Source organism: Phascolarctos cinereus, unplaced genomic scaffold (assembly GCF_003287225.1).
Source record: "Phascolarctos cinereus isolate Bilbo 61053 unplaced genomic scaffold, phaCin_HiC Scaffold_9;HRSCAF=440, whole genome shotgun sequence".
Classification (NCBI taxonomy): Eukaryota; Metazoa; Chordata; class Mammalia; order Diprotodontia; family Phascolarctidae; genus Phascolarctos; species Phascolarctos cinereus.
The window spans coordinates 224046773-224071391 of NW_027556402.1; the positions used below are offsets into that span (position 1 = coordinate 224046773).

Genomic DNA, 24619 nt, shown 5'->3' on the forward strand with positions numbered 1-24619 from the left:
CATTTATTTACAAGTGTTAATATCCCCACTGAGGGCAACTAGGTGGCATAATGAATACAACAATGAGCCTGGTGTCAGGAAGACTCATCCTCCTGAGTTCAAATACAGCCATAGATACTTACTAGTTGTGTGACCCTAGGCAAGCCACTTAACCTTGTTTGCCTCAGTTTCTCATCTGTAAAATGAGCTGGAGAAAAAAATGACTGAATAGCCTCAGTACCCCTATTGAGAGAACTTTTCAGTTTCCTGTCTCTTTGGATAGGTGGCACCTAAAAAATGACTTTTCTGAGACGTGAAAAGATGTGCCTCTCCAAAGAGGAAATTAAGATATAATGCTATTCAATGAAATTCCAGGACAGTTTATTAAGCTCCTATGTTGTACTAGGTATTTTGTCAGAGACAAAAATGAAAAATGGTTCCCACCTTGAAGTAGTTTATATTCTATTGGGTGATTCCTGGTAGCAAAACTGTGAAAAATCATTATAGATCTCCTACTTTTAGAATTACTTTGTTATGAATTAAAAAAAAAGGAGGCCTCTAATGATTTCCATTGAGGTGATAGTCATAACTCACCTCTTAAAAAATATTTATTTCAGTGACTCAGGACAAAGAGGAAGTAAAGAAAACTGCAAATTTATTTAGACCAGTAGGCCAATTTAGACCTCAATAAACCAATCTCTTTCAAAGGCTTGGCCTTCTATTTTCTCTGGAACACCCAGGAAGCTACCAATTTGAGACCAGAAAAATAGAGGAAAGTTTAAAGTTTCTTTGGAAACTTAAAAAAAAAAAACAAAGAAACAGGAAAGTACCTGCAGCTGGACTCCACAGTCTCTCCTAGATCGGGGTTTGAGACTGGGACTGTTACTCCAAGCTTACAGTTATATCTCTGTTGTTAAAGCACTTTTCTGATGGATCCTCACAACATCCTTTGAACTGTGGCAGGTAATTAATAGCTGAGGAAACAATCTGAGCTATAGGATTTATTAGCAAAACAGCTCAATGGACTCCCCAGCCAGTCCAAAGAGTTGCATACAGCATGAGACAGATTTTTATATATAAAAAACCATCAAATAAGGCCAATTAATTTTTTTAAAAAATAATTAGGAGGATACAAAATTAGGTAATCTGATTTCTAATTGGAGGAAAGATTAGGGACTAAGAAGGGGGAAGAATGAGTTTCAGTCAAGTTGGGAGGGGGATGAATAGGTTTCATGGTCTTTCTTTTCCCAGAATTGAGAGATGCTGATTAATTGTATCCACCTGCATTTATGAAACAATACATGGCTTATATAATCTAGTTTCCCATAGATAATTTGCAGAAAAACAACAAGATAGAGGATAACACATTTGTTGGCACAAGATGAAGTCAGTGTTAATAAGATAGAATCTAAATATTTCTCTTGATTCCCAAGCCAAATCAATTCCATTTTGCAACTGGTTTTCACTCAGTTCCATCAGAGAAGAATCATTATCCTTTTCTTATAGGTGAGAAAAGAGGTAGCATGGTGTGGTAGGGAGAAAGTCAGCCCTGAAGTCAGAAAGAGCTGGGTTCAAATCTATCCTGTGACATATCCTAGCTGTATGTCCATGGGCAGGCTTCTCATTGTCCTCTCCTGTCGTTATAAAGTGAGATGGAAGCTACTGATCTAATGTGATAAAAATCTGTTTTCTGGATGAGGAACAGAGCTGAGGCTCAGTGAAGTTTCGTTGAATATGGGCACATAGACAGTGAGTGGTGGTGGCAGGCCTCAAACTCAGACCTTTTGACCCTAAGCCAGACCTCTTTATATGATGCAGTACTGTACCTGCTTGTCAGTCTTCTCAGCTCTAAAGTATAAAAGAATTAGAAGTTTTGGCTCCTGGATCTTTCTTGCCTTCAGTGATTCAATTTATGTCTGAGGTCAAGTCCTACGATATTTGGCTACCCTAATGAACCAGAATTATTGAAATCCTTATTTATAAAAACAAAACAAAAACCAAAAAACCCACAAATGTGGAAAACGGTTAATTCAGCCCAAGAGAAATGAGATGATGCATTATGAGGATGATTCCTCCTCAAATTGTGTAATGAATCATCCACAGATAGTTGTACTTTTTCATGGTCTACAGAGAAGCAAAAGCATTCAGTTTCCCCTGAACTGTGCTAGATGTTAGGTGAACTGAGGTCTACTTTCATCCACCACTGAAAAATAGTTTTATATTCAAAGAATTATTTTAAAAACCTACTGTCTCCTGAGATTGTTAAAATACCAAGATACCCTTGGATGTAAAAATTCATCTTTTCAACATGCCTGTTTTCCTGGTTCTGTATAGTTCATTATGGAACTCCATGGTCTCCCATGAATCAAAGTTTTGGGTAGCCCCACAGGGGAAAGGAGAGAGAACCACAGTAATCTAAATCTCATTTCCAATGAAGCGTGATTTCTATTTCCATTTTCCAAGAAAGGGGCTTAAGAGATCACCAAGGAAAGGTCATCAAGTCATAGATTTAGAACAGAAGGGAACCCAAGAGTTCCCATCATTTTAGAAATGAAGAAATGGAGACCAAGAGAGTTTAAGTGACATGTCTGAGGCAGAATTTGAATTCTGTTCTTTCTGACTCTAAACCCAACACTCTCTTTATTGAACTACAACGACTAAATTAGTAGTAACAATAATAATAATAATGTAGTGCTTTAAGGCTTGCAAAAGCACTTGTGTTCTTTCATCCAACAATCACAAGAACTCTGTGAAGTTAAGTGGTATTATTCCCTATTTACAGGTGAGGAGATAGTCTGAATGGTGACTTTCTTGGGATCACACAGATACAGAAAGATCTCAGGCAGAATTTGAAGTCAAGTATTTCTGACTCCAAATCCAGCTTTCAATCCACCTAGGTGATTTTCCTCTGTGTAAAGTTCTGGGGACACAAATTAGAGGCCTAAGAGCCTCTGCTCTCAACATACATCTCACAGTGAAACACATCACATCAAGGACATTTCATCTTTGTCAGATAGAAAGGTTCAGTGGTCCTTAGGCTACAATGGCAAAGTGCATGATAATATACCTTCTTTATTCACTTTCATCACTAAACCATAGCCCCTGAATCATTTGGTGCCAGGGACTTTGGTAGTAAGAATTCTGGGTTTGTTTTTTTGTTTTTTGTTTTTTGGGTTTTTTTGGTTCTTCAGTAACCCAGGCTCCTGAAGAGATAAAGTCTTTAGTGCCTGTAGATGCAGTTGACAGATTGGGTCTCCACAAGCATACTCCTCTGAATGAGGGCTGTAGTGGCCAGACTAGATGCAATTGATCTTGGAGGTGCTGCCGTACCCCAAGCCCATAGGTAGCAATTGATTGGCAACTGGAGTTAGTGGTAGCTGGAATGCCAGGCTCCTTGTCTAAAAGGACTTCTCCCTTGAATGATGGTAGTGAGAATTGGCATGAAAACACAGGTGAATAGTGTGCGTCATACTCTGCTTCCCAGGGCTTTTGGATGTGGGCTGTCTCCACTGAAGTCTAAGGAATAGAGTAGTGATCAAGGCAGTGATAGAGTTTTGACCCTGCTGGTACATGCTACCTTTTGGCTCACTCTCAGAAAAAAAAAAAAGTGGGCCAGTCACATGAAGAGAATGGGGAATAACAGATGGACAGACCAAGAATTCCACTAGTATTAGGAAAGCCTTCCAATACTTGGGGTAAATCCTCTCAGGAGAATCTGTGGGGGGGAAATAGCATGACGGTACATAGGCAGTAATGGAATTTGAGTGAGTGAAGAGAATCACACAGAATTAGAAGTCAAGGATGAAATATTATCTACAAAAATAAACAGAATAACCACAATGATGAGAATGTAGATGTACTGAAATTGTGCATATAAATATTGACTGATTGATGGTCAAAATAGTTTTTAAAAAAAGTCTTGCCACAACTGTTGACAGTAGAAAGCATATGTTATTTGTAATTTTTTTGTAATCAGAGGACCTGGGTTCAAATGCTGCATGTTACTTACAATCTTTGGGACCTTATTCAAGGTCTCTTCCTCAGTTTCCTCATCCTTTGAGTGAGGAAAGGCTTTGGAACAGAGGAATACTCCAATTCTAAATCTATGCTCTTTTGATCTGATTTTCATAGCATTTCAACTGTTTAAAGTCTTGATCCAAACTGAAGAGCAATGATATTGGTACTGACATATTAGTCACATCACATGAGACCATGAACAATAGAAGTCTAACTTATATAACATAGTCCTTCAAATATGTACATATTTTAATATTCTTTTTTCTAAATGAAATGTTTTTTTTTCCTCTCAAGGAATTTACAGTCTAGATGGGTACTACTTGCACAAGGTCAAACACAGTTTCACATACTTACTAGTTATACTACCCTTGGCAAGTTACTTAGCTGCTGCCTTAGTTTCCTCATCTGTAAAATCAAAATAAGGATAGCACCTATTTCCTAGGGTGGTCATGAAGATCAAATGAGATTAAATATGTGAAGAAATTTGGAAACTTTAAGGATAAATGCTAGCTATGGTGATGAAAGATGAGGGATTTGAAAGGTTGAGTACATTTGACTGCCAAAGGAGAGGAGGAAGGACATTTTAGGCATTTGGGCAACTAGATGGTCCAGTGGATAGATTACTGGCCTTGGAGTTAAGAAGACCAGAGTTCAAATACAACCGGTACTTACTAAATCTGTTACTCTGGCCCATTTATTTAAACTCTTTCATCCTTGGTTTCCTCATGTCTAAAATGAGGGTTTTAATAGCACCTAACAGGTGTTTGTCAAGCCTATGTTAAGTGCTATATCATCCTATTATTAGGTAGAGGGAGTCTCATATGAAAAGACATGGAAGCAGATCAATATATGGTATGTACAGTCACCACAAAGTAGACCCAGTTGATCTCATCAGGCTTGGAGGAAAAGGTTGGAAGGGTAAGGTGAATTCTTGTGAAACCAACAAAGAATGTGGTTCACATAAGGCCATCCAAGCATGTGAGATTTTTGTCCATGGCAGAATAAGGCAATCTAAATCAAAGTACTGTTTTATGAAGTGCAATTTTTCTTCAGTTGACAGAGGAAAGAGAAATAAGAATTCATCTTGGGTAAAATTATAGACCTAGAGAATGTCAAGGCTAAAAGGTACCGTGGAGAATAACTCTTCCATACTCTTTATTTTACAGGTAGCTATACTATGACTTGTTTAAAAAGTCTGAGAAATATGTTAGAAGAGAAAATATAAAAGGATCCTGCTAATCAATTCAAATTATACTCAGTTCTCCCTGAGAATAAGGACTAGACTGTCTTTTTGCCTTTCTTTGTATTCCTGGAACTTAAAACGGTGCCTGCCACATGGTAGGCACCTAATAAAAACTTACTGGTTTGACTTGGCTTACCTGTTACAGTTTGCTTCAAAATGGAGGGGTTTAAATTTGAGAGTCTTTTATGCATTAAAATTATTTATGCCTGACAAGCAATAATGGTTTACAATCTAGTAGTAATAGTAGAAATAAAGAATATAGACACCTGAAACAGAGATTGCAGAGGATGAAGCCCTTCTTTGCCAATGAATTTGAACACAAATATCTTCTTTATACTATTAACAGTTGTTTTTTCCAAAAAATATGTTTGTGATTTTCTTAAATTTGAAAATGTGTTCATTTATGTGTTTGAACTGGGACTGGGATTGATATGGAAGCTGCCTACTGAAAAAACTCACTCTATAAATAGAGATAAACGACTAGGACACATATTAAGTGACTTGACCAAGGTCACACAACCAGTATGTATCAGAGGTAGAATTTCAGTTCAGATCTTCTTGATTCTAGGGCCATTTCTCCGTCCAGTACATAATGCTAAGTCTCATTATACTCTTCTCTCTTACTTTCAAGTTCATGGTACATCTAACGGGAGCAACGTTTGTCATGGACTTAGAGTCAGAAAGAACTGATGATTAATTCCCTCTACAGCATCCCTGATGAGTGATCTTCTGGGCTCTATTTGAACACCTACACTGATGAGACACCACCTCAAGGCAATCCATTTCTCTTTTTGGAGAGTTCCATTTGTTATGAAGGTTGATCTTAACTATGCCACCCAACTCTGACAATAGTAGACATTCAAAAATGTTCATTGAACAAATGGAAGGCTGAAAGGATAATCAGTTCAACAAACATGCTTTAAATTATTTTCTTAAAGTAGCTAGAAATCCCAAGACAGAAACAATAGTCAATGTCCTCAAGTTTCAGGAAGCTGAGGGGAAGATGGTATTAGTTGAAGTAAACTTTCCTCACTATTTTTCCTCACTTCCCCTCCTAAGACGTATCATATGTGTAATGGCCTCCTCTGTCATGAGTAAACAGAATGATGACTTTGATCTTAAAAAGTGCCAATTCAGAACCACTGAGAGGGAGAAGGCATCAACCTAAACACTTTCTGTACTGCCAAGGTGTCAAATTCATAGCCCATGGGTCGCATGGGTCCGATAAAATTCCCAATTGCTGCTAACCCGATTAAAAATGTGTTTGGGAAAGGTTTAAGAATAAATCAAAATACAATATAGATAATGCAATTTATAGTCAATATGCTGTTCATAGGATCTTTTTTTCTATTTGAGTTTTATGTCACTACTCTGGAGAACTATCTTAAAATATATGATCTTTAGCTGCTGTTTTTCTAAGTAATTTTTTTTCTTTCAAAGAAATTCCCAGTATTTATTTCCATATTAGCTTTTTACTTAATTCAGGATAACTCTAGATACACACAAGATAATAGAGAAGTACATTTTACCTTGATTTCCAAGGCCATCTTGGATGATGTTGGATCACCTTTTCTCAGTGAGTAGTGGGGGTGGGGTAAAGAGGAAAGCAAAGACAAATAAAGCATGGTTGATGACCCTTGGGAGTTTATCATCTAGTGGAGAAATACAACACTTATGTATAACTATAATACAAAATAGAATATGATAAATCTTAGTTATAGGCCTGTGGGATCCCAGGCAAATAATTTAACCTCCTTGAGAATAAAATGATGGGATTAAACCAGAACACTTCTAAGATCCTTCCATTTATGTATGTCTGATGGATGATCAAGGAAGCCTAGCCCAACCTAGCCCATTGATGCTACATCTCTTGGTACACCCCAGCTGACTCAATGGTGAGCCATTTGAAGAGAGCAGATACCACACTATTGGTTTGGTTCCTTCTAAATGCCATGAATGAAGCTCCCATGCATATTGAAATTAATATAACTACATCATCTGCTGTACTATAATGATTGACCCAGTGGTACATAAATCACTTTCTCTGGACCTCAATTTTTGCCTCTGCAAAATGATGCACTCGAAATAGATATTTTCTTAGCTTCCTTTCAGCTATGTCAGCACTTAGCACATAGTAGACACTTTATAAATTCTAGTAGGAGACTAATACTTCACTTAATTAAACCCAGGTGACCCAAAAGAGAGATTTTTTTCTTTGCTAAAAAGCCAACTTGCTCTCACTGAAATTTTTTCCCACACCAGGGATAATTGGACTGAACTGAAAATCAGGCTTTTTATTCCCAGAAAGCTTTTCTTGATTTTCAGGAATGATGTGACACAGCATCCTCGCTGGGATCATGGAGCAAAGGCAAGAGGACAGCTTTTTCCTTCTTTTCCCTTCCCCACCCCTCCCCCACCAAAGAAATGTCATTATCCAACAGATGTCCCCATCCCAGTAGGCCACCATTTTATTGCTTCAAGGGATGCCTGTGGAGAGTCTCTTTTTCAGTGTCATAAATTTGAACAATGAAAACCAGTTTTCTACAAGTGCAAAGTGTATAGCCCAGATTACTTTGGGCCTGTTGGAACTAATTCATTTTGTCATAAAGATCAATCCTAAGATTTTACCTTGAACCCAGCAAATTGGCAAAGATGAATAAAAGATGAGAATAGTCAAAAAGGAATTATGAGAAGATGGTCACCCTAATGCATTATTGGTAGAACTCTTCTAGAAAGTAATTAATAATTGGATAAAATAAGTAAAATGTCCATACTCATTAACCCAGAAATTCTACTGCTTGGCATGAACTTGAAGGAGGCTGTTGATGAAAAAAAAAAAGTCAGGAGTGAGGGAAGAAAAATGCCATACACACCAAAATATTTATAGTAGTAGTTTTTCTGGTAGCAAAGAACTAGAAGTAAAGTAGAAGCCCATTAGTTGGGAGAATTATAGATGAATTAATGAACTATAACTGCTCTAAGAAATGATAAATATGATATATACAAAGAAACATAGAAAGACTTTTATGAATTAATAAAATTGAGTATAAATAATGATTATTAATAATTATAATTATATTGTTATATTATTAATAATAATGAATATATTATAATAGCTAAGTTTTACAGAATGCTTAAAGATTTGTGAAGCATTTTACATGTAATATCTCATTTGATCCTCTCAATGACCCCATGAGTTATATACTATTATTATCCACATTTTACAGAGGAGAAAACTGAGGTTGACAGATATTAAGTGACTTGTCCAGAATTACACACCTGCAAGTGTCTGAGGAAGGATTTTAACTCAGTTTTCAGTGACTGCAGCAGTTCAAATGGAAAGAACAATAAAACAACTAAGATGGAATATCCCAAAACTGTTAAGGAAAAAAAAAATTGGCCCCAAAGAAGAGCAATAAGAAGATAGTTCCTCACGCCTTCTTTGCAGAGCAGAAGGTCTGCAAATGTGGAAAATTGCATTTAACCTAAGAATTTTTCAATGTGTTCACTGGTTTTGCTAAACACTTTTTTCTCTTCTTTTTTTTTTAAAGTTTTTTGTTATATGAGTTCTAAAGGAGCACAAAGGAGGGGGGGGGAGAGAGAGAGAGAGAGAGAGAGAGAGAGAGAGAGAGAGAGAGAGAGAGAGAGAGAGAGAGATGGGAGGTTGATTAATCAATAAAAATTTTATTTTAATTTTGAAAGTATTAAAAGTGTGTCAATCATAAATTTGAGCCCAGTTTTCTTTGTCATGCTACATGTAGCCTCTATGGGAAGGTGGGGACAGAGTCAAATTAGGCTGTTCCTTTTAGCTTAAATTCAAGGCCTACCTCACTCTGGGGCCAGTCAGTGTCAGGTGGAAGTTTGGCTAGGATGGATTAGTTATCAAAACTTTAACTTTAATGTAAAGCTATTTGTGTAGGAATGATAACAGCATGGGGTGAAGGCTGATTTAACTGCAATTTCCGCATAAAGAATCACCTGAAATAGTTTTTCCCAGAGGTAACGTTACTAGAGAAATGTCTCTGTTCCTCTCTGACAGGCAGCATGATATCATAGGAAGAGTCCTGGCCTGGGAGTCTCTGAAGAAATTAGGGGTAGTTGTCAGAGGAACACTCAGGGTATATATGATGACTGTCCTTACATATATGAAGGATTTTCATATAGAGGAATTATCAGACTTCTTTTCTTTTCCCTTTGTTTCTCTTTCAGAGAGTGGAACCAGGAGGTATTGGTCAAAGTTGCAAAGAGTCCACTTTGGTCTTGGTGTCAAGAAAATATTTTTAAGATTAACAAGGGTTCAATAATAGAATGGACTGCCTCAAGAGGACATGAATTCCTGTTCCTCAGAGGCCTCCAAAAAGATAATGGAGATTCATTTTATATGTGGGCTGGACAAAATGACCACCGAGGGCTCTTCCAACTCTCTAATCCTTTGATACTAGATATATCATAGTAGACCACTGGTCACTCAACGAATCTTTGATCTTATCAACAGGGATGTACCCATCCTGCTCCAGAACAGATGGCAACCCATCAATGCCTTCTTATCCAATGATTCTCTTCTTTCTCTTCTCATTCTTTCGATATTTTATGGATGCCATATAGCAGTGGGCCTGTTCATCTCTTATCCCTCATTTTTGCCATTTGACCTGCTGACCTCTTTTGCCAGACAAACATGTTCCTAATATCTTTTGAGACCATTTGCTACAGCTTACAGTAATAGTGCCCACCATATTTGTTTTTTCATTGCTCTTTGGGTCATACGCAAGTGTGATTCCTATGATATTTTGCCTTGGCACAGGCTTTTATCCCATTTCTAAAAAGTACTCGCTTCTTACCTCTACCTCCTAGAACTCCTGTCATCTCTTAAAACTCAGCTCATATGCCATCTCCACCATGAGGCTTGTACTAATGCCTACCCTACTTAGAAAAAAAAGAGCACCTTATATTTGCTTTGTATATATCTAGTATGTATTTATGTGTATCTCTATTTGAATGTAAGCATCTTTAGGGCAGGTTATCGACATATCTGGGCTCATAGGTAAATATCTCCTTCTTAAAATACAAGCTCCTTGAAGGTCAGAATATCTACTTTTATTTATTTTATTCTAATCTTTAAAAATTTATTTATTTATTTATTTTATCTTTTAGATTGTTTCCCTCACTTTCTCTTATGATTTAATATTGATGAAGATCGGGTTATGTCTGTATAAATATATCTTCATTAGAATGTCTCCTCCATTCGAATATAGGCTCTGTGATCACAGAGAGTGATAAGTTCTTATCCCTAGCACAGTGCTCAGCACATGGTACCTGATTGATAAGTAGTCTGCTAAATGTTTATGACTTTTAATAATACATAGCTATACAGTCTACAACAGGAGACTATGTAAAAATGACATACATGGGTGACAGGGAACATTATGGAGACTTTGGAAACTCTGTAACTACCCAGATGTGATGTGTGAAGATCCATTGATTGACCAATGGGTCTAGTATGGTGCATCTAGTATCAAAGGATTGGAGAGTTGGGAGAGACCTGAGATTCAATTAGACAAGATCCCTACCCTGTCTCCTTTACTGATGCCTTATCTTAGGCGATGCCTTGTGGGGGTAACTCTGAGATTAAATCATTTTGCTTTGGTTTGGCATTTTCATTTCCTTTTGCACAGGAGAACAGAGAGAATGATATTCACCAGTCTCATGAGGCTACTTGTTATTATCCTTTATGTGGATTCATTTCCAGACCATTAAAGACAGGAAGTGAGAGTAGAGTTTGTGCCTATTGGCTTTCCATATTCCCCATTCATCTCTGCTAGTTGCTAATTTGTCTATTATTTCTTTATAGAAAGTTGCATCTGTTAATGATATAATATGTTTCTTCTCCTCTGGCTCTGCTTCAGCTTCCCAGGGCCCAAGTTAAATATCATTCTTTTTCAATCGTGGTACGAAGGGAGTGATTTGTTTAATGTTTATTTTGACAGGATGTTGTACACAGTAGGTGGGTAAATGTTTGTTGAGTCAAATTTGACACTGATTCATTGACACAAATGAATCACAAGAGGGTCTGAGTTGATTGTAACTTTGGCTCTGAGGATTGCTCTTCAATTCAAGTTTGGTTTTCAGCCACTGCTCTTTGTCATATCTTCTCTGGATAAAATTTCTCCTTCCCTACCAACCCAGCACATTGGCCATCTCTACCATAAGTGCTTTCTCTTGGATACAATAAGCAATATGGGATAGTGGAGAGAGTACTGAGCTTGGAGTTAGGGAGACTTGGTTTCAAATCCTACCTTAGATACTGACTGGGTGACCCTGGGAAATGTCTTCACTTGTGTCTCAGCTTCCTCACTGGCAAAAAGAAGGGGTTGAACTCAGTGACCTCCAAATCTGTGATGTTATGCTGCTGGATTTTGTTGTTGTGACCCCATTTTGGGTTTTCTTGGCAAAGATATTGGAATGGTTTGCCATTTTTTTTCCCTCTAGCTCAATTTACAGATGAAGAAACTGAGGCAAGCAGGGTAAAGTAACTTGCCCAGGGTTAAATAGCTAGTATCTAAGGCCAGATTTGAACTCAAAAAGCTGAGTCTTCCTGACTCCAGACCTGGTGCTTTCTCCACTGTACCACACTAAATGCCCAATGATAATGGATACGCTCATTAAATTTGTCAAAAGACTTTGTTCTTTTTTTTCCTCTGCATATGTATGTATGGCCTGTATGAATCAGCTGTTCCTATACCTATAGATTATTGATTCAATGGAATTAGATAGAAAGCAGGATTTTGGATCTGAAAGGCCCAGCTTAGAATCTTATCTCAGAAATTTAATAGATATGTAACATCAGGCTCTCCAATGAAGGCTGGGCCTGGCATCAGGAAGACATCTTTCTGGCTTCAAATCTGGCCTTAGACACTTACTAGCTGTGTGACCCTGGACAAGTCACTTAAACCTGTTTTCCTCAGTTTCCTCATCTGTAAAATGAACTGGAGAAGGAAATGACAAAGCACTCCACAAAGAGTTGGACACAGCTGAAAAATGACTAAATGAAGTGTTTGAACTTCCTGAACCTCAATTTCCTCATGTGTGAAATGGAGAAAGTAAAACACTTCTCTCCCAGAATTATAAGGGTCAAATTAGATGGTGTATGTGTACCATTTTTCATAGTACCTTCAGGTGCTATATAAATGTGAACTCTTATTTTTGTTATAATCATCAACTTATTCTCAACCTTTTTAGTGGAGTTCAACTAAACAGTTCCGAGACTTGTCACAGAAAGGAAGGAAGTCCCAGAACTCCCTAATTATTTTTTTAATATTTAATAGATTATGGACTACTGAACAGGTAGATAAAAAATCTGTTTGTTGTTGTAGAATAAAAGTACAGGATGTACCAAAAGTCTTGGTGCTGTCATAAACTGTAATAGCTTAAAACTGCATCAAGACTTTTGGGATACCCAGTATTAGAATATAAGCTTGTCTTTCATGGGCTCTCCAAAGGCAGCTTAGGTACCATGCTAATGATATACAAGACAGAAGAGATGGCATGCACTGTATGGTGTCCACACATAGGTTGGATCCTATATTTTGGAAACATTTGATTTCATGTGTATTATAGATAATGCATATTTGCTAAGGTGACCTATTTTTAAATGTTGTCCTTAATTGTTGAAGGATCATCGTTACCTCTGGGTAATTGTAGGCAACCACCTGGTCTGTGCTAATGGTCCATTTGCAGTAGAGTGGATTCATTTGGTTTTCCATAATATTTCTTTGTTATTGTTGCTTTGCTTTTATTATTTTTACATTGAAACTTGCTTGTGATCATTTAATCAAATAATAAACTCTGATAAGGAATGTGTTACAGTCAATGACTCTGATTCATACAATTAATGACTCATTTGAAAGAACATAGCAATTTGGCTAGTGATAAGAAAAGACCCCCAGTGAGATGATGTGGGACCCAAGACTGCCCTATCCCCTTGACAATGCAGAATAATAGGTCTTTAAATGGAGGATAAAAAGCCTAGCTCCTTCCCCAAAGGAAAGAAACATTATTTAGTGTCATTTTAATTAGGTACATTTTATTGCCAAAGTTATATAAATCATTTCCATGAGTATGCATTGGAAATTGCCAAATGCATATTTATTCTGGAAATGTTTGAGCTTGGAGATTTATAAAGAGAGAACTTTGTCTAAATTGTGTGAGCAGTACTTTGAAATATACCTAATGTCCTTAAACTTGGCTCTATATCTTAAACACCCCCCCAAAAAAAAGTTAATTCCCCAAGACAGATTTACAATCAAGTAAGTGTTGTGCAGTGGAAAAAGTGGTAGATGAGGTTCAAAATCCTATTCTGACATTGGCTATGTGACCCTGGGTAAGTCCCATCAACTCTCTGAGCTATAGTATTCTTCTCTGTAAAAGAGGGATAATAATAGCACGTACATTTCAAAGTATTTGTAAGATTGAATTTGGATTACATGTAAAGCATTTCTCAAAGACCATACAAATGTCAGCTATTTTGTGAATTTTGCAACACACTTTTCTATTTCTATGCTTCAAAACATCTGTAATTCTACTGAGGGAGATCAAAATGTCTTAGTGAGTGGTCTAAATGAGTTTTTCTGAAAGGAAAGAAGGGAGGGAAGGAGGAGGGGAGAAAGGAAGAGGGGGAAGGAGAGAGGGAGGAAAAGAGAGAGAAGGAAAAAGGTAAAGAGAAGGTAATAGAGAAAGGAAGGAAGGGAGGGGGGCGGAGAGGGGGAAAGAGGGAAGACAGGATGGGGAAAGGAGGGAAGGAGAGAGGGAGAATGAATGAATGGAAGGATGAATGGAAGGAAGGATGACTGGAAATATAGAAGGATTGAGGAACGGATCATCTCTTCAACTTCTTCTGATGAGCCTCTATAAAGAAACTGTGTAATTCAGGAGAAAGAACTCTGAATTTAGAGTGGTAGCACTAGGGTTCATATTCTAAGTCTGTCTTTTACTACCTGCATGACCTTGGGCAAGTTATTTCACATATCTGGGCTTCAGTTTCCTCATTTATGAAAAAATGGGTTAGACTAGATGGACCCTAAGGTCCCTTCAAGTTCTAAGTCTGATCCTATTATTTATACTAGTTTAAGTAGTTCCTTAGAAAATTGACATAAAGTCCTTTACCAAGCCATACTTGAGGATTTTCAAATTTGGTAGGATCTGTACTGTTGTAGCCTTTGATGGGGCCTGTACTTTATGACATGACATTGATAAAGTACATTAAGTAGAACTTTTTTACAAGTTACTTAAAAATGGATCTAGGAATATAGCAGCATTAATTACCAAGCTTTAAGTAAATATTTAGGAGTTCCTTGGTCATTAGGGAATGGAAGGAACCTTAAAGATCATCTAGCCCCAATGGCTTATTTTAAAGGTGAGGAAACTGAGACCCAGAGAAGTGATGCAACTGAAATCACATAGGGTATATATTGGTAGCACAGGTGTAGGATTGGAAGGTGAGCCTCCAGACACATCCTCTAGGGCTCTTTCCTCTGGTCTTCATTATAGGTCAATGTTATTCTTTTACTGAAGGTGTGGATTACAGGGCTTTTCTCAGTCACAAAAGATGCACATAGCATGTGGGATAGTAGAATGCATCAATATCACTGTGACCCAACCCTGAGATCTCGTGATAATGCCTAAGACATCTGTACATCTCTGGTCCAAACTAAATCATCCATAATGAGACCACGAAATCCTGAAGGACCTTCTGGAATCATTAAAAAAGAGGATTTTCTCTTGATTTTAAGGCAGAGACGTATAGTGAAAGTGAGTGTTACACTTGAAGACCTCTCAAAATGGTTATGAGACATAAATTAGACAATGTAGATTAAAGGCTTTGTGCCCTATACGTATCAGTTATTTTTATTTTTCCTTATCATTTCAGTGTTCATGTATCTTCTGTTGTATCCCATTATGCTTCTTTGAAAATAGTAATCCTTTAAATATATGGCATCTTCCTCTCTATTAATGAGCTAGTATGACCCATTTACTAACCATGTGCAGTAACTTGGCATTTCATGGTTAAATAGAACTAAAAGATAAATGGAACAGACCTCAGAGGTCATCTGGTCCAACCATCTCTCTACCCATTTTACAGATGAGGTACCTGAGGCCAGAGATGTTGTCATATGATCAAGATGACGTGGTTTTAAAAGGAGCAGGAACTTGAACCTGGGTCCTCTGACTCCAAGCTCAGCATTCTTTTCAATTTTACCTCTTTGCTCTATATAGTTTTCCTGATATCTAGCTAAGAGTAATATCAGATGATACAATGGTAGAATCCGGTTAGATCTAAGAAGGATTTTGTTAGTTATTTCCTAATTATCTTGTATTTAACTTGCTTTGCATACATTTGCATCTTGTTTCTTCCATTAGCTCTGTGAGGGTAGGAATTATCTTTTGTTCTCTTTGTATCCCCAATACTTAACACAACACCTAGCACATAGTAGGTACTTAATAAATGTTGATTGATTAAAGGTCATCTCATCCAGTGTCCTCATTTGACAGATATGAAAGATGAAAATCAGAAAGAAGGAGTCCCTTGCCTGTCACCCCAGGAATTACTGACATGGTTTAGGTTAAAACTCAGGTACCTCTTACCTATGAATCCAGATCTTTCTGTTACACTTCACTACCCAAAGTGGCATCGAAAAAGTGTGGTGCATTGCAGAGAGTCTTAGACTCCAAGTGAGGGCACCATGTTTCAGTGGTTTGCTAGAGACAGCTTGAGCTCATGAGATTAGATTGTTAAATTTTCAATGTGAGCATTTATACCTCAGAATTCAGAAAATGCTAACATTCAGGGCTTAATTTATTGTCTTGTCAATTATCAACCTTAAAAAAGTGATGGAAAAAACATTAATACTGCAGAGTAAACTTGAGTGAGTCATATATATCCTTCTTTTCAGAGAGTTGTGGTTAATTATTTACCAGCTCACCACTACCTTGGTCAAATTCTTAGTTCAGTCACTAGTAATAAGGCTCTGATCAAGCTGTTTAACCTCTGAGCCTCAGTGATCCAAAGTGCCAAATTAGGATGACAATAATTTCCCCCAGAGGCCTCCCAGTGTTATTGTGAGGATTGAATCATATAGATTTAAGCACTGTATAAGTATGAATGTTAATTTTAATGCTGGCAACAATGAAAAAAAGCATACTCTGGTAGATGTCTGACTGTGTCTCCTTCATTAGAATTGATTTAACTATCAGCCAATCAACAGAAAGTTATTATTTGCCAAGGAAACCCCAAATGGGATCACAAAGAATCAGACATGACTGAAGAAAGACTAAACAACAATAAATATATCAAGTGTTGTGCAGCACAACATAGTGAACCCAGAAAGACCTGGATATAACTCTTACCTCTGCTACACCCTGGTTGTATGACCCTGGGGTAGTCACTTAGCCTCTCAGTAATCTAGGCAATTCTGTCAAACGCTAAATTGCAAAGAAGTTGCTAATCTGCACTGGTAGAAGTACTTCCACACCAGGGACTTTTCTATTTCCCATGAAAACACAAGTGTAAGTCCTATCTCTATTTCCTTTATTTAGCAAACCATCCAGCAATGTAGATATCACATGTATCAACATATATATTCATTTTATGTATCAAATCCATTTTATGTGTCAAACTCATTTTTATGTATCATATATATCAAATATGTCACTGTCAAATCTCTGACAAGAGAAAAAATATTCCTCTCCCAATGAACTAATTTTTTTAAAGAGGGAAATGCTTGTGACAGACAGGCCAGAATCTTAATTAATTCTAGAGGACATCCTGAATCCCTGTCTTTGGTGAAGAATCGCTTCTCTGAATGGAAGGATGAATTATGTGCTTGTTAATTAATTGGTTTTTCTTCCATAGCCATTTTAAAAGTGTGGCAAGCTATGAGAAAGTGCTTCCCATTTGTCTGAAATGTCACAGGGCCCTTTAGTGAGTTTAGATTGAGATTCTAAAGGTCTCACAACTGAACTCATTGTTTAGAGTTTGAGGCATTGTAAAGCAAACCTGAAATTCCCTTATTACTTCATTGACCTTAACAGCTCTTGTGAGAAGCCACAGAAAACCATCCTGTGGCATAAAACCCCATTAAAGTATTGTCTGTCCCACCGCCCAGGCTGAAAAACAGAACTTCATACTCTGTAAGTACCTCCGTCCTGACTGCAATCCCATGCTATTTGAACGCATTGTTTTTTTCTTAGTCTTCCCTGATTCTTCACTCAGATAGCTATGTGGCATAGGGAAGCACCCCCCACCACCCTCATAGTCACCCAGGATGGCAAATGGAGGCATCACCTTTCCTCGCCCCAAGTATCTAAATCAAGTCCCAAATCTAGTCCTTGGTCTTTGAAATCCAGAAGACCTGAGTTCAGATCCTGATTCAGACACAAGGGATGTGGCACTGGGTAAATCACTTGACCTCTGTCATCTTCAGTTTCCCCCTATGACAAATAAATAGTGATAATAATATCACCTACCTCAGGAGGTTGTCATGATCAAATGAAAGATAAACAGATAGATAGATATAGATGTGTGTATGTATGTATACATACACATATTGGGGAGAGAAAGAGAGAGCAAATGAAAATATACACATTCATTGGTACATAGGACATCTGGCATGGCGTAATAAGAGTAATAATGAGAAGAGGTAGCATTTACATAGCACAAGTATCTCCTAACCAAGGGATTCTTAATCATTTTTGTGTTGTGGGTCTCCTTCGACAGTTTGATGAAGTCCAAAGACCCTTTCTCAAAGTCATGTTTTAAATGAATGAAATAAAATATGTAGAAATACAAAGGAAACCAGTTATTGTGAAACAGTTATCCCTTTAAAAACAAAAACAAATTCATCAGTGGACCCCGGGAAAAGAACTTCTCAAGGTGGATAAAGAAGAAAAACTATCCCACTGGATCTTCACAACCACCCCAGGGAAACTGGTGCTATTGTGATCCTTATTTTACAGTTGAGGAAACTGAGGCAGACAGCCGTTAAGTGGCTTACCCAGAGTCATACGGCTGGTAAATGTCTGAGGCCAGATTTTAACTGAACTTCCTTATTCCAAATCCACTGTGCCACCTAATTCTCTCAGATGCTATTCTAAGCCCAAGCTTCAGGTAGCAAGTGACTCTATTGTCCTGGTAATATGAATAATTTATTATAAAAACATGGAGTATTGATCTGGAAGTTGGAGGATATATGGTTATTAAATATGGCCTTTTTAATGAATCTCACAGTGAATTTAAGAAATAAGGCAAACCCAGAACTACTAACAAACTGGTGGATAACAGAACATAAATTCCTTCAAGTCAAGGATTGCTTTGTTTTTGTCTTTATATACTTGATGCCCTGCACAATGCCTCACATATACCAGGTGCTTAATAAATACTTATCAGTTAAGTGATAACTGAGTAAAATTTACTGAAAAACAAACTAATATCTTTTCATAGTACATGGGGAGGAAGTTTCTCATTACTTTCTGAATCAATGGTTCTCAAAATATAGTCTTTATTTCTTGAATTTATAATCATATTTCTCAGTGCGTGAACCTGGCACATTGTAAGTCTTTAATAAATACTACATCATCATCCTTGTAAGGCTCAAATGAGATAATCTATGTAAAGTACTGGGCAGCCCTTAAGGGATTATAAAACCATCAGTTACTTGTATCATCACGTGGTAAGTATACTCAGTAAAAATCTTTAATCTGTTGACTGGAAGATAATTTTGGCAATCGGGACTTGTAACAAAAGAGAAAATGCTGAAGCTCCTCAACAATGGTTGCCTCAGTTGTTTGTGCTGATCTAGACTGGTCACCATCTTCTCCTTTTTGGGTTCCTGTCTTTGCAGAAGGAGAAGAAAGTTGCAGCAACACCGAGTCTCTTTTTCAAAGATGGGAAAAAGCGCATTGATTACATCTTGGTGTACAAAAAATCTAGTCTTCAGGTAGAGAGAAGGAGTACATTTGAAAGGAACCTCAGAGAAGAAGGCTTGATGTTGGAAAGAGAGGTATGAATCTTTACCACATTCATTCCCTGGTGAAAATATGCATGCTTAGAAATATGCTCAACTCATAAATGATTTTTCTCTTGGTGAGGCGATTGGGGTTAAGTGACTTGCCCAAGGTCACACAGCTAATAAGTGTCAAGTGTCTGGTCTGAGACCATATTTGAACTCAGGTCCTCCTGATTTCAGGGCTGGTGCTGTATCCACTGCACCACCTAGCAGCCCACCTTTTTTTTTTTAAGGCAAGTGGGGTTCATGACTTGCCCAGGTCACACAGCTAGTAAGTGTCAAGTGTTTAGTCTGAGGTTCGATTTGAACTCAGGTCCTCCTGACTCTATCTACTATGGTACCTAGCTGCCCCTAAATGAATTCTTTTTGCACACTATTTTAATAACTGAGGGTTTTTTTTTAAGTTTTGTCAAAGAGTTCTGCTTTTCTATCACTGTAATTTCAAGATTCCACTTCTGGAATTAATCCCTTCCTTAGAAGAAAGAAAAATAGCTAGACAAACATTACAAATAACTGTGACTGCTTCTGACAATATGTGCAACAACGTGCCTAGAGAGGTTCCCTGACTCTCTGCCAAAAGGAGGGAGTTTTGTTTCATTTCCTTTTCTCTGAACTTGGCAATCATTTTTTCCCTCACTCAAGAGTTCAACCACCTTTTATTGTCCTTCTCATTTACACTATCAGAACCATTGTGTATATTAGGGCTCTGTTTATTTATGGCGTTGCATCAGTTCATACACATCTTCCTGCTTCTCAAACTCCTCAAGTCCACCATTATGGCACAGTAATCAATCTATTAACAAGCACATATTAACTCTTTACCAGGCATTGCTACATAAAAGAATACAAAGACAGGAATGAAACACTCTCTGCCCTTATGGAATTTACATTTTATCAAAGAAGACAGGATAGATAGATAGATGATAGATAGATAGATAGATAGATAGATAGATAGATAGATGAACAGATGGAGCAGACATGTATTAAGCACTTATTTATATACCAAACCCCATGCTAAGGCCTGAGGTTACAAAAAATAAGACAGTCCCTCTTCTCAAGGACCTTACATCCTTAGAGTGGAAGACAAAATATAACAGGTAACTAGAAAAAAGTAGGAGGAAAACAGCTGGTGGAGATGTGGAGCAGACGAGAGAGAACAAGAACCCTAATTCCAAGGGAGCCGACTAGAGAGGGAGTTCTTCACACTATGTAGATGTCAGGTTGGGACAAAACTGCCAGTTAGCAAGCAGGTCTCAAGATGCAGTTATTCTTAGGTGGGGAAAGTCATAAATAAGTAGGTACAAAATAAATAAAAGATAAATTTCAGTAGGGGAGGGTACCAGCAGCTGATGGGTCAGAAAAAGCTGCAAGTAAAAAGTCAAGCTGAGTAGCACACAATTAACACTGAATTGTGGTGCTGAAGAAGACTTTTGAGAGTCCTTTGGACATCAAAGAGACCAAATCAGCCAATACTTAGAGAAATTAATTCAGCCTGTTCACTGGAATGTCAAATACTGAAGCTGAAGCTTAAATACTTTGGCCACATAATGAGAAGATGGAACATATTGGGAAAGACCCTGATATTGGAAAAAAAAATGAAGGCAAAAGTAAAAGGAGATGATGGAGGATAAGATGGATCCATAGTGTCATGGAAACAATGAATATGAGTTTGGACAGACTTTGAGAGGTGGTGGGAAACAGAAAGGCCTGATGTGCTATGATCCATGGGGTCGGAAGAGTCCGACATGACTGAACAACAAAAAGAAGGAAGGCCAAACTGGAATTTTGAAAAAAACCAAACAAACAAGGGTCTCTAGGTTAAAGAGGTGGGGAGGTAGCATGTATTTTAGGAAAGGGAGATGCCGGTGCAAAGACTAGCAGACGGAAGTTACACAAACCACTGTCTGCTTGGCCACTTCCCAAGGCCAGGCTCATGAAAATTCTGGTGACTTTAATGCTTCTGTTAGCTTGAGGATGTTTTTGTGAAGTGATTGCCTGTATTTACCTGGAATAAGGAAATATTTCTCTTAGGCTTCTCATTCAGGCCTTTGACATTTATGTTGTCTGCAGAGGTGGCATAGCTGAGAGAGCCAGCTTGATGTCAGGATGACTTGAGTTTACATCCTACCTCTGACCTATACGCACTGCTTGACCCTGAGCTAGTCAATCTCCTGTAAGTCATAGGCAACTAAGACTGCATATTGCAGAGAAGGTGCTGATTTGTAGTGGTAGAGGGAATTACCTGTTGTTGTTCAGTGGTTTCAATAGTGTCTGACTCTCCATGACCCCATTTAGGGTCTTCTTGGCAACGATACTGGAGGGGTTTGCCATTTCCTTCTCCAGCTCATTTTACAGATGAGGAAACTGAGGCCAACAGAGTTAAGTGACTTACCCACTTACATAGCTAGTAAGTGTCTGAGTACAGATTTCAACTCAGGAAGATGAGTCTTCCTGACTCCAAGCCTGTCACTCTATCCACTGTGCCACCTGTCTCTTCTCTATACTAAGAAATAGATAATAGATAGATAGATAGATAATGTGTATTTATGTGTATGTAAATGTATGCATGTATCATATACTATGTGTACTAGTGTGATATATTTACTGTTGTATGTGTGTGTATGTATATATGCTATGTATATTATGCTAGTGTACATAGTAGATATACATATATTAGTATAGTACTAGTATACATAGTATATATATGATTATATTTATGTGTATATATGTACATGTTTATATATACATGTATATATACACATTATATATAATGTATAAGAGCAAAGAAAACATAATATATGCACAAATATTAGCACAGTATACTAGTTTATATGTTATTATACATGTGTATGTTTAAATAATAGAGCTAGTCTCTATCCTCTGGTAATATACCATTGAGCTTCAGAGCTGGGAAGCAGCAACCTGAGCATCAGAGAGCTGAAGGAGAGACTTGGCAATAGTCACAGGGCTATTGGAATTTGGTTTCCCTTCCACTACTCTAACAGCCCTAATCATTCCTCACCGTTCGCACACATGTTTTATTGATGATGAATCGGTAAGCATTCATTCAATAATTAATCTATTCTCATCCCTGAGCTCAAGAAGACTGCAGTCTATCTGAAAAGAAAAGATGCTCCAACATTCAATTCGATTGGGATCATATATGAAGCACTCATTACATGCCACTTATTGAACTAGGGGTACTTGCTAGCTGTTTGTTATACACAACAATCCATAACCTTCCTACATGTTCCACTGTGTGCTCTCTCCCTCTCTCCCTTTCTCTCTCTCTCTCTCTCTCTCCCTCTCTCTCTCTCTCTCTCTCTCTCTCTCTCTCTCTCTCTGTCTCTGTCTCTCCCTCTCTCTCCCTCCCCCTCTCTTTCTCTTTCACTCTCTCTCTCTCTCTGTCCCCCCCATCTATCTGTCTCTCAGTTAGTATGTACTCTTTTGTTGGTACCCCATATGTACTTGTTATTTGTATGTTTCGTGTCACCCTCCCTCTCCCCCTTTGACTTCATATCTCCCAGTTCTACCATTGTGCCTTGCTCATAGTTGGGCCCTAATGGTTGTTATTTTTTTTTCCTTCTTGAATTAAATTAAATTGAACCTATGCCAACCAGTACCCAAATATTTGATAATTGATAGGATTGGCCAAGATAGAAGATATTCTCACAGAATGTTAAAGCAGGAAGGGATTTTCAAAAAGACATCTGACCTAGCCCTCTCATTTGTAGATGAATTAACTGGGGCCTAGAGTGACTTACCCAGTGTTACACAGCTTCTTAGTGGAATAGCCAGCACTAGAATCCTGACATCTTCCAGATCAAGCTCTTTGTCAGTCTCCTTCCTCTTTAGAGCAGTAACTCTGGGCTTTGTGGTGTGATTCATGCAAGTTGCCAAGCTTTTCAGGGCTTCTGGCTTAGCATCTGTGAAACCTAAAGGCTCTACCTCTTGGGAATGTTGGGTGGAATAATTTAATAAAGATGTGAAGGGTGAACACAGTGGGCGTTCTGTTCATGTTGAAAAGTGTGCCTCCACCAAATCGAGGAGTGCCAGATGCCAAGCTTTCTTTTCTGAAGCAAAGGTACTCGGTTTTCCTGCTGCTACAAGCAAAATTATTCCTCTCTAAAAGAGGAGAAATAAGAAAAGGGAGATTAAGTGGAGGAGGCGCAGAAGGAGACACATCTTACATCCCAGGGGGAAGGTACAAAAGGAGAAACCTTCTAGCTGGGTTTGCACTTGGTTTGACATTTCAATAGCTGATGGCGGAGATGTTGTCATGCAGAGATTCTGTTCTGAAGCACATTTTCAAAAACGTGTTAGCCTTAAAGCAAAGCAGGGGTGCCATGAATGCTGTTTCCTGGAAATAGGAGAGTTTCTGCCCCTGAGTCCTATTCCCGAACATCTTTGCCTATGACCTCTCCTGCCTCCATCTTGGCTCATTTCTAGAAAGCCACTGAAGAATCAGAGACAGAGCTAACAGTACAATGAGAAGTGGACCAGGAGCAAGGACTGGGTTCTTCTGCTTGCCTTTCTGTTGCTAACTAGCTTTGTGACCTTTCCCATCTTGCTTTGCTTCTCCTCTTCTACAATCCTTTTATTCAGCCTGCAAGAAGGATTTGTAAAACTTGTATTTGAATACAGAGTATGTTGCTAACAGCTGGGGATGGGAGCTGAACCTATGATTTCATTGACAGAGGAAACTTCTGGAAGAGGAATCTCTACCAGTGAAAGTCAGCACCTTATTGGTCACTTACATTTTTAGAATGGAACAGAAAAGTTAAGTGATTTGCCCAAGGTCACATAGCTAGTATGTGTCAGAGGAGGAACCGCGGGCCAAGTTCTTTGTGGTTCTGAGGTCAACTCTCTACCCAGCATGCCTTGCTGCCTTTTCTAGTCTCTAGGAATACAAAGACATGAAGAAAGCCCTTCCTGCCTTCAGGGACCTTATATTCTATATTACTTGTTTTTAAAACAAAGTAGCTGGACTAGTTTATTTTTAAGGGCTCTTTAAGCTAAAAACAATTATATAACACTGTTAGTATCATCTTTATAGTTATTTCATGATAAATAATAATAATAGCTATTATTTACATAGCCTTTTAAGTTTATATATATATATATATATATATATATATATATATATATTCTGATTTTATTATTATAACATCCCTGTGAAATAGTTGCTATTGTTGTCCCCTTTTTATAGATGAGGAATCTGGGGCTGGAAGAGGTTAAAGGAATTGTCCAGGGTAATACATCTAGTTGACTCTAAGTCAAGTAGTTTATCTGCCGTACCATCTAGCTGCCATTTTTTTCAATT

General features: G+C 37.9%; 1 protein-coding gene across 1 annotated transcript in view; it reads left to right on the plus strand.

Moving 5' to 3' along the window:
* ANO3 (anoctamin 3) overlaps nt 1-24619 on the plus strand; it is a 310714-nt gene that overhangs the window by 120901 nt on the left and 165194 nt on the right. The window contains exon 5 of the mRNA XM_020977793.1: nt 19132-19290. Within this exon, the coding sequence (XP_020833452.1) occupies nt 19132-19290 (159 nt within the window). The remainder of the gene's footprint in view (nt 1-19131; nt 19291-24619) is intronic.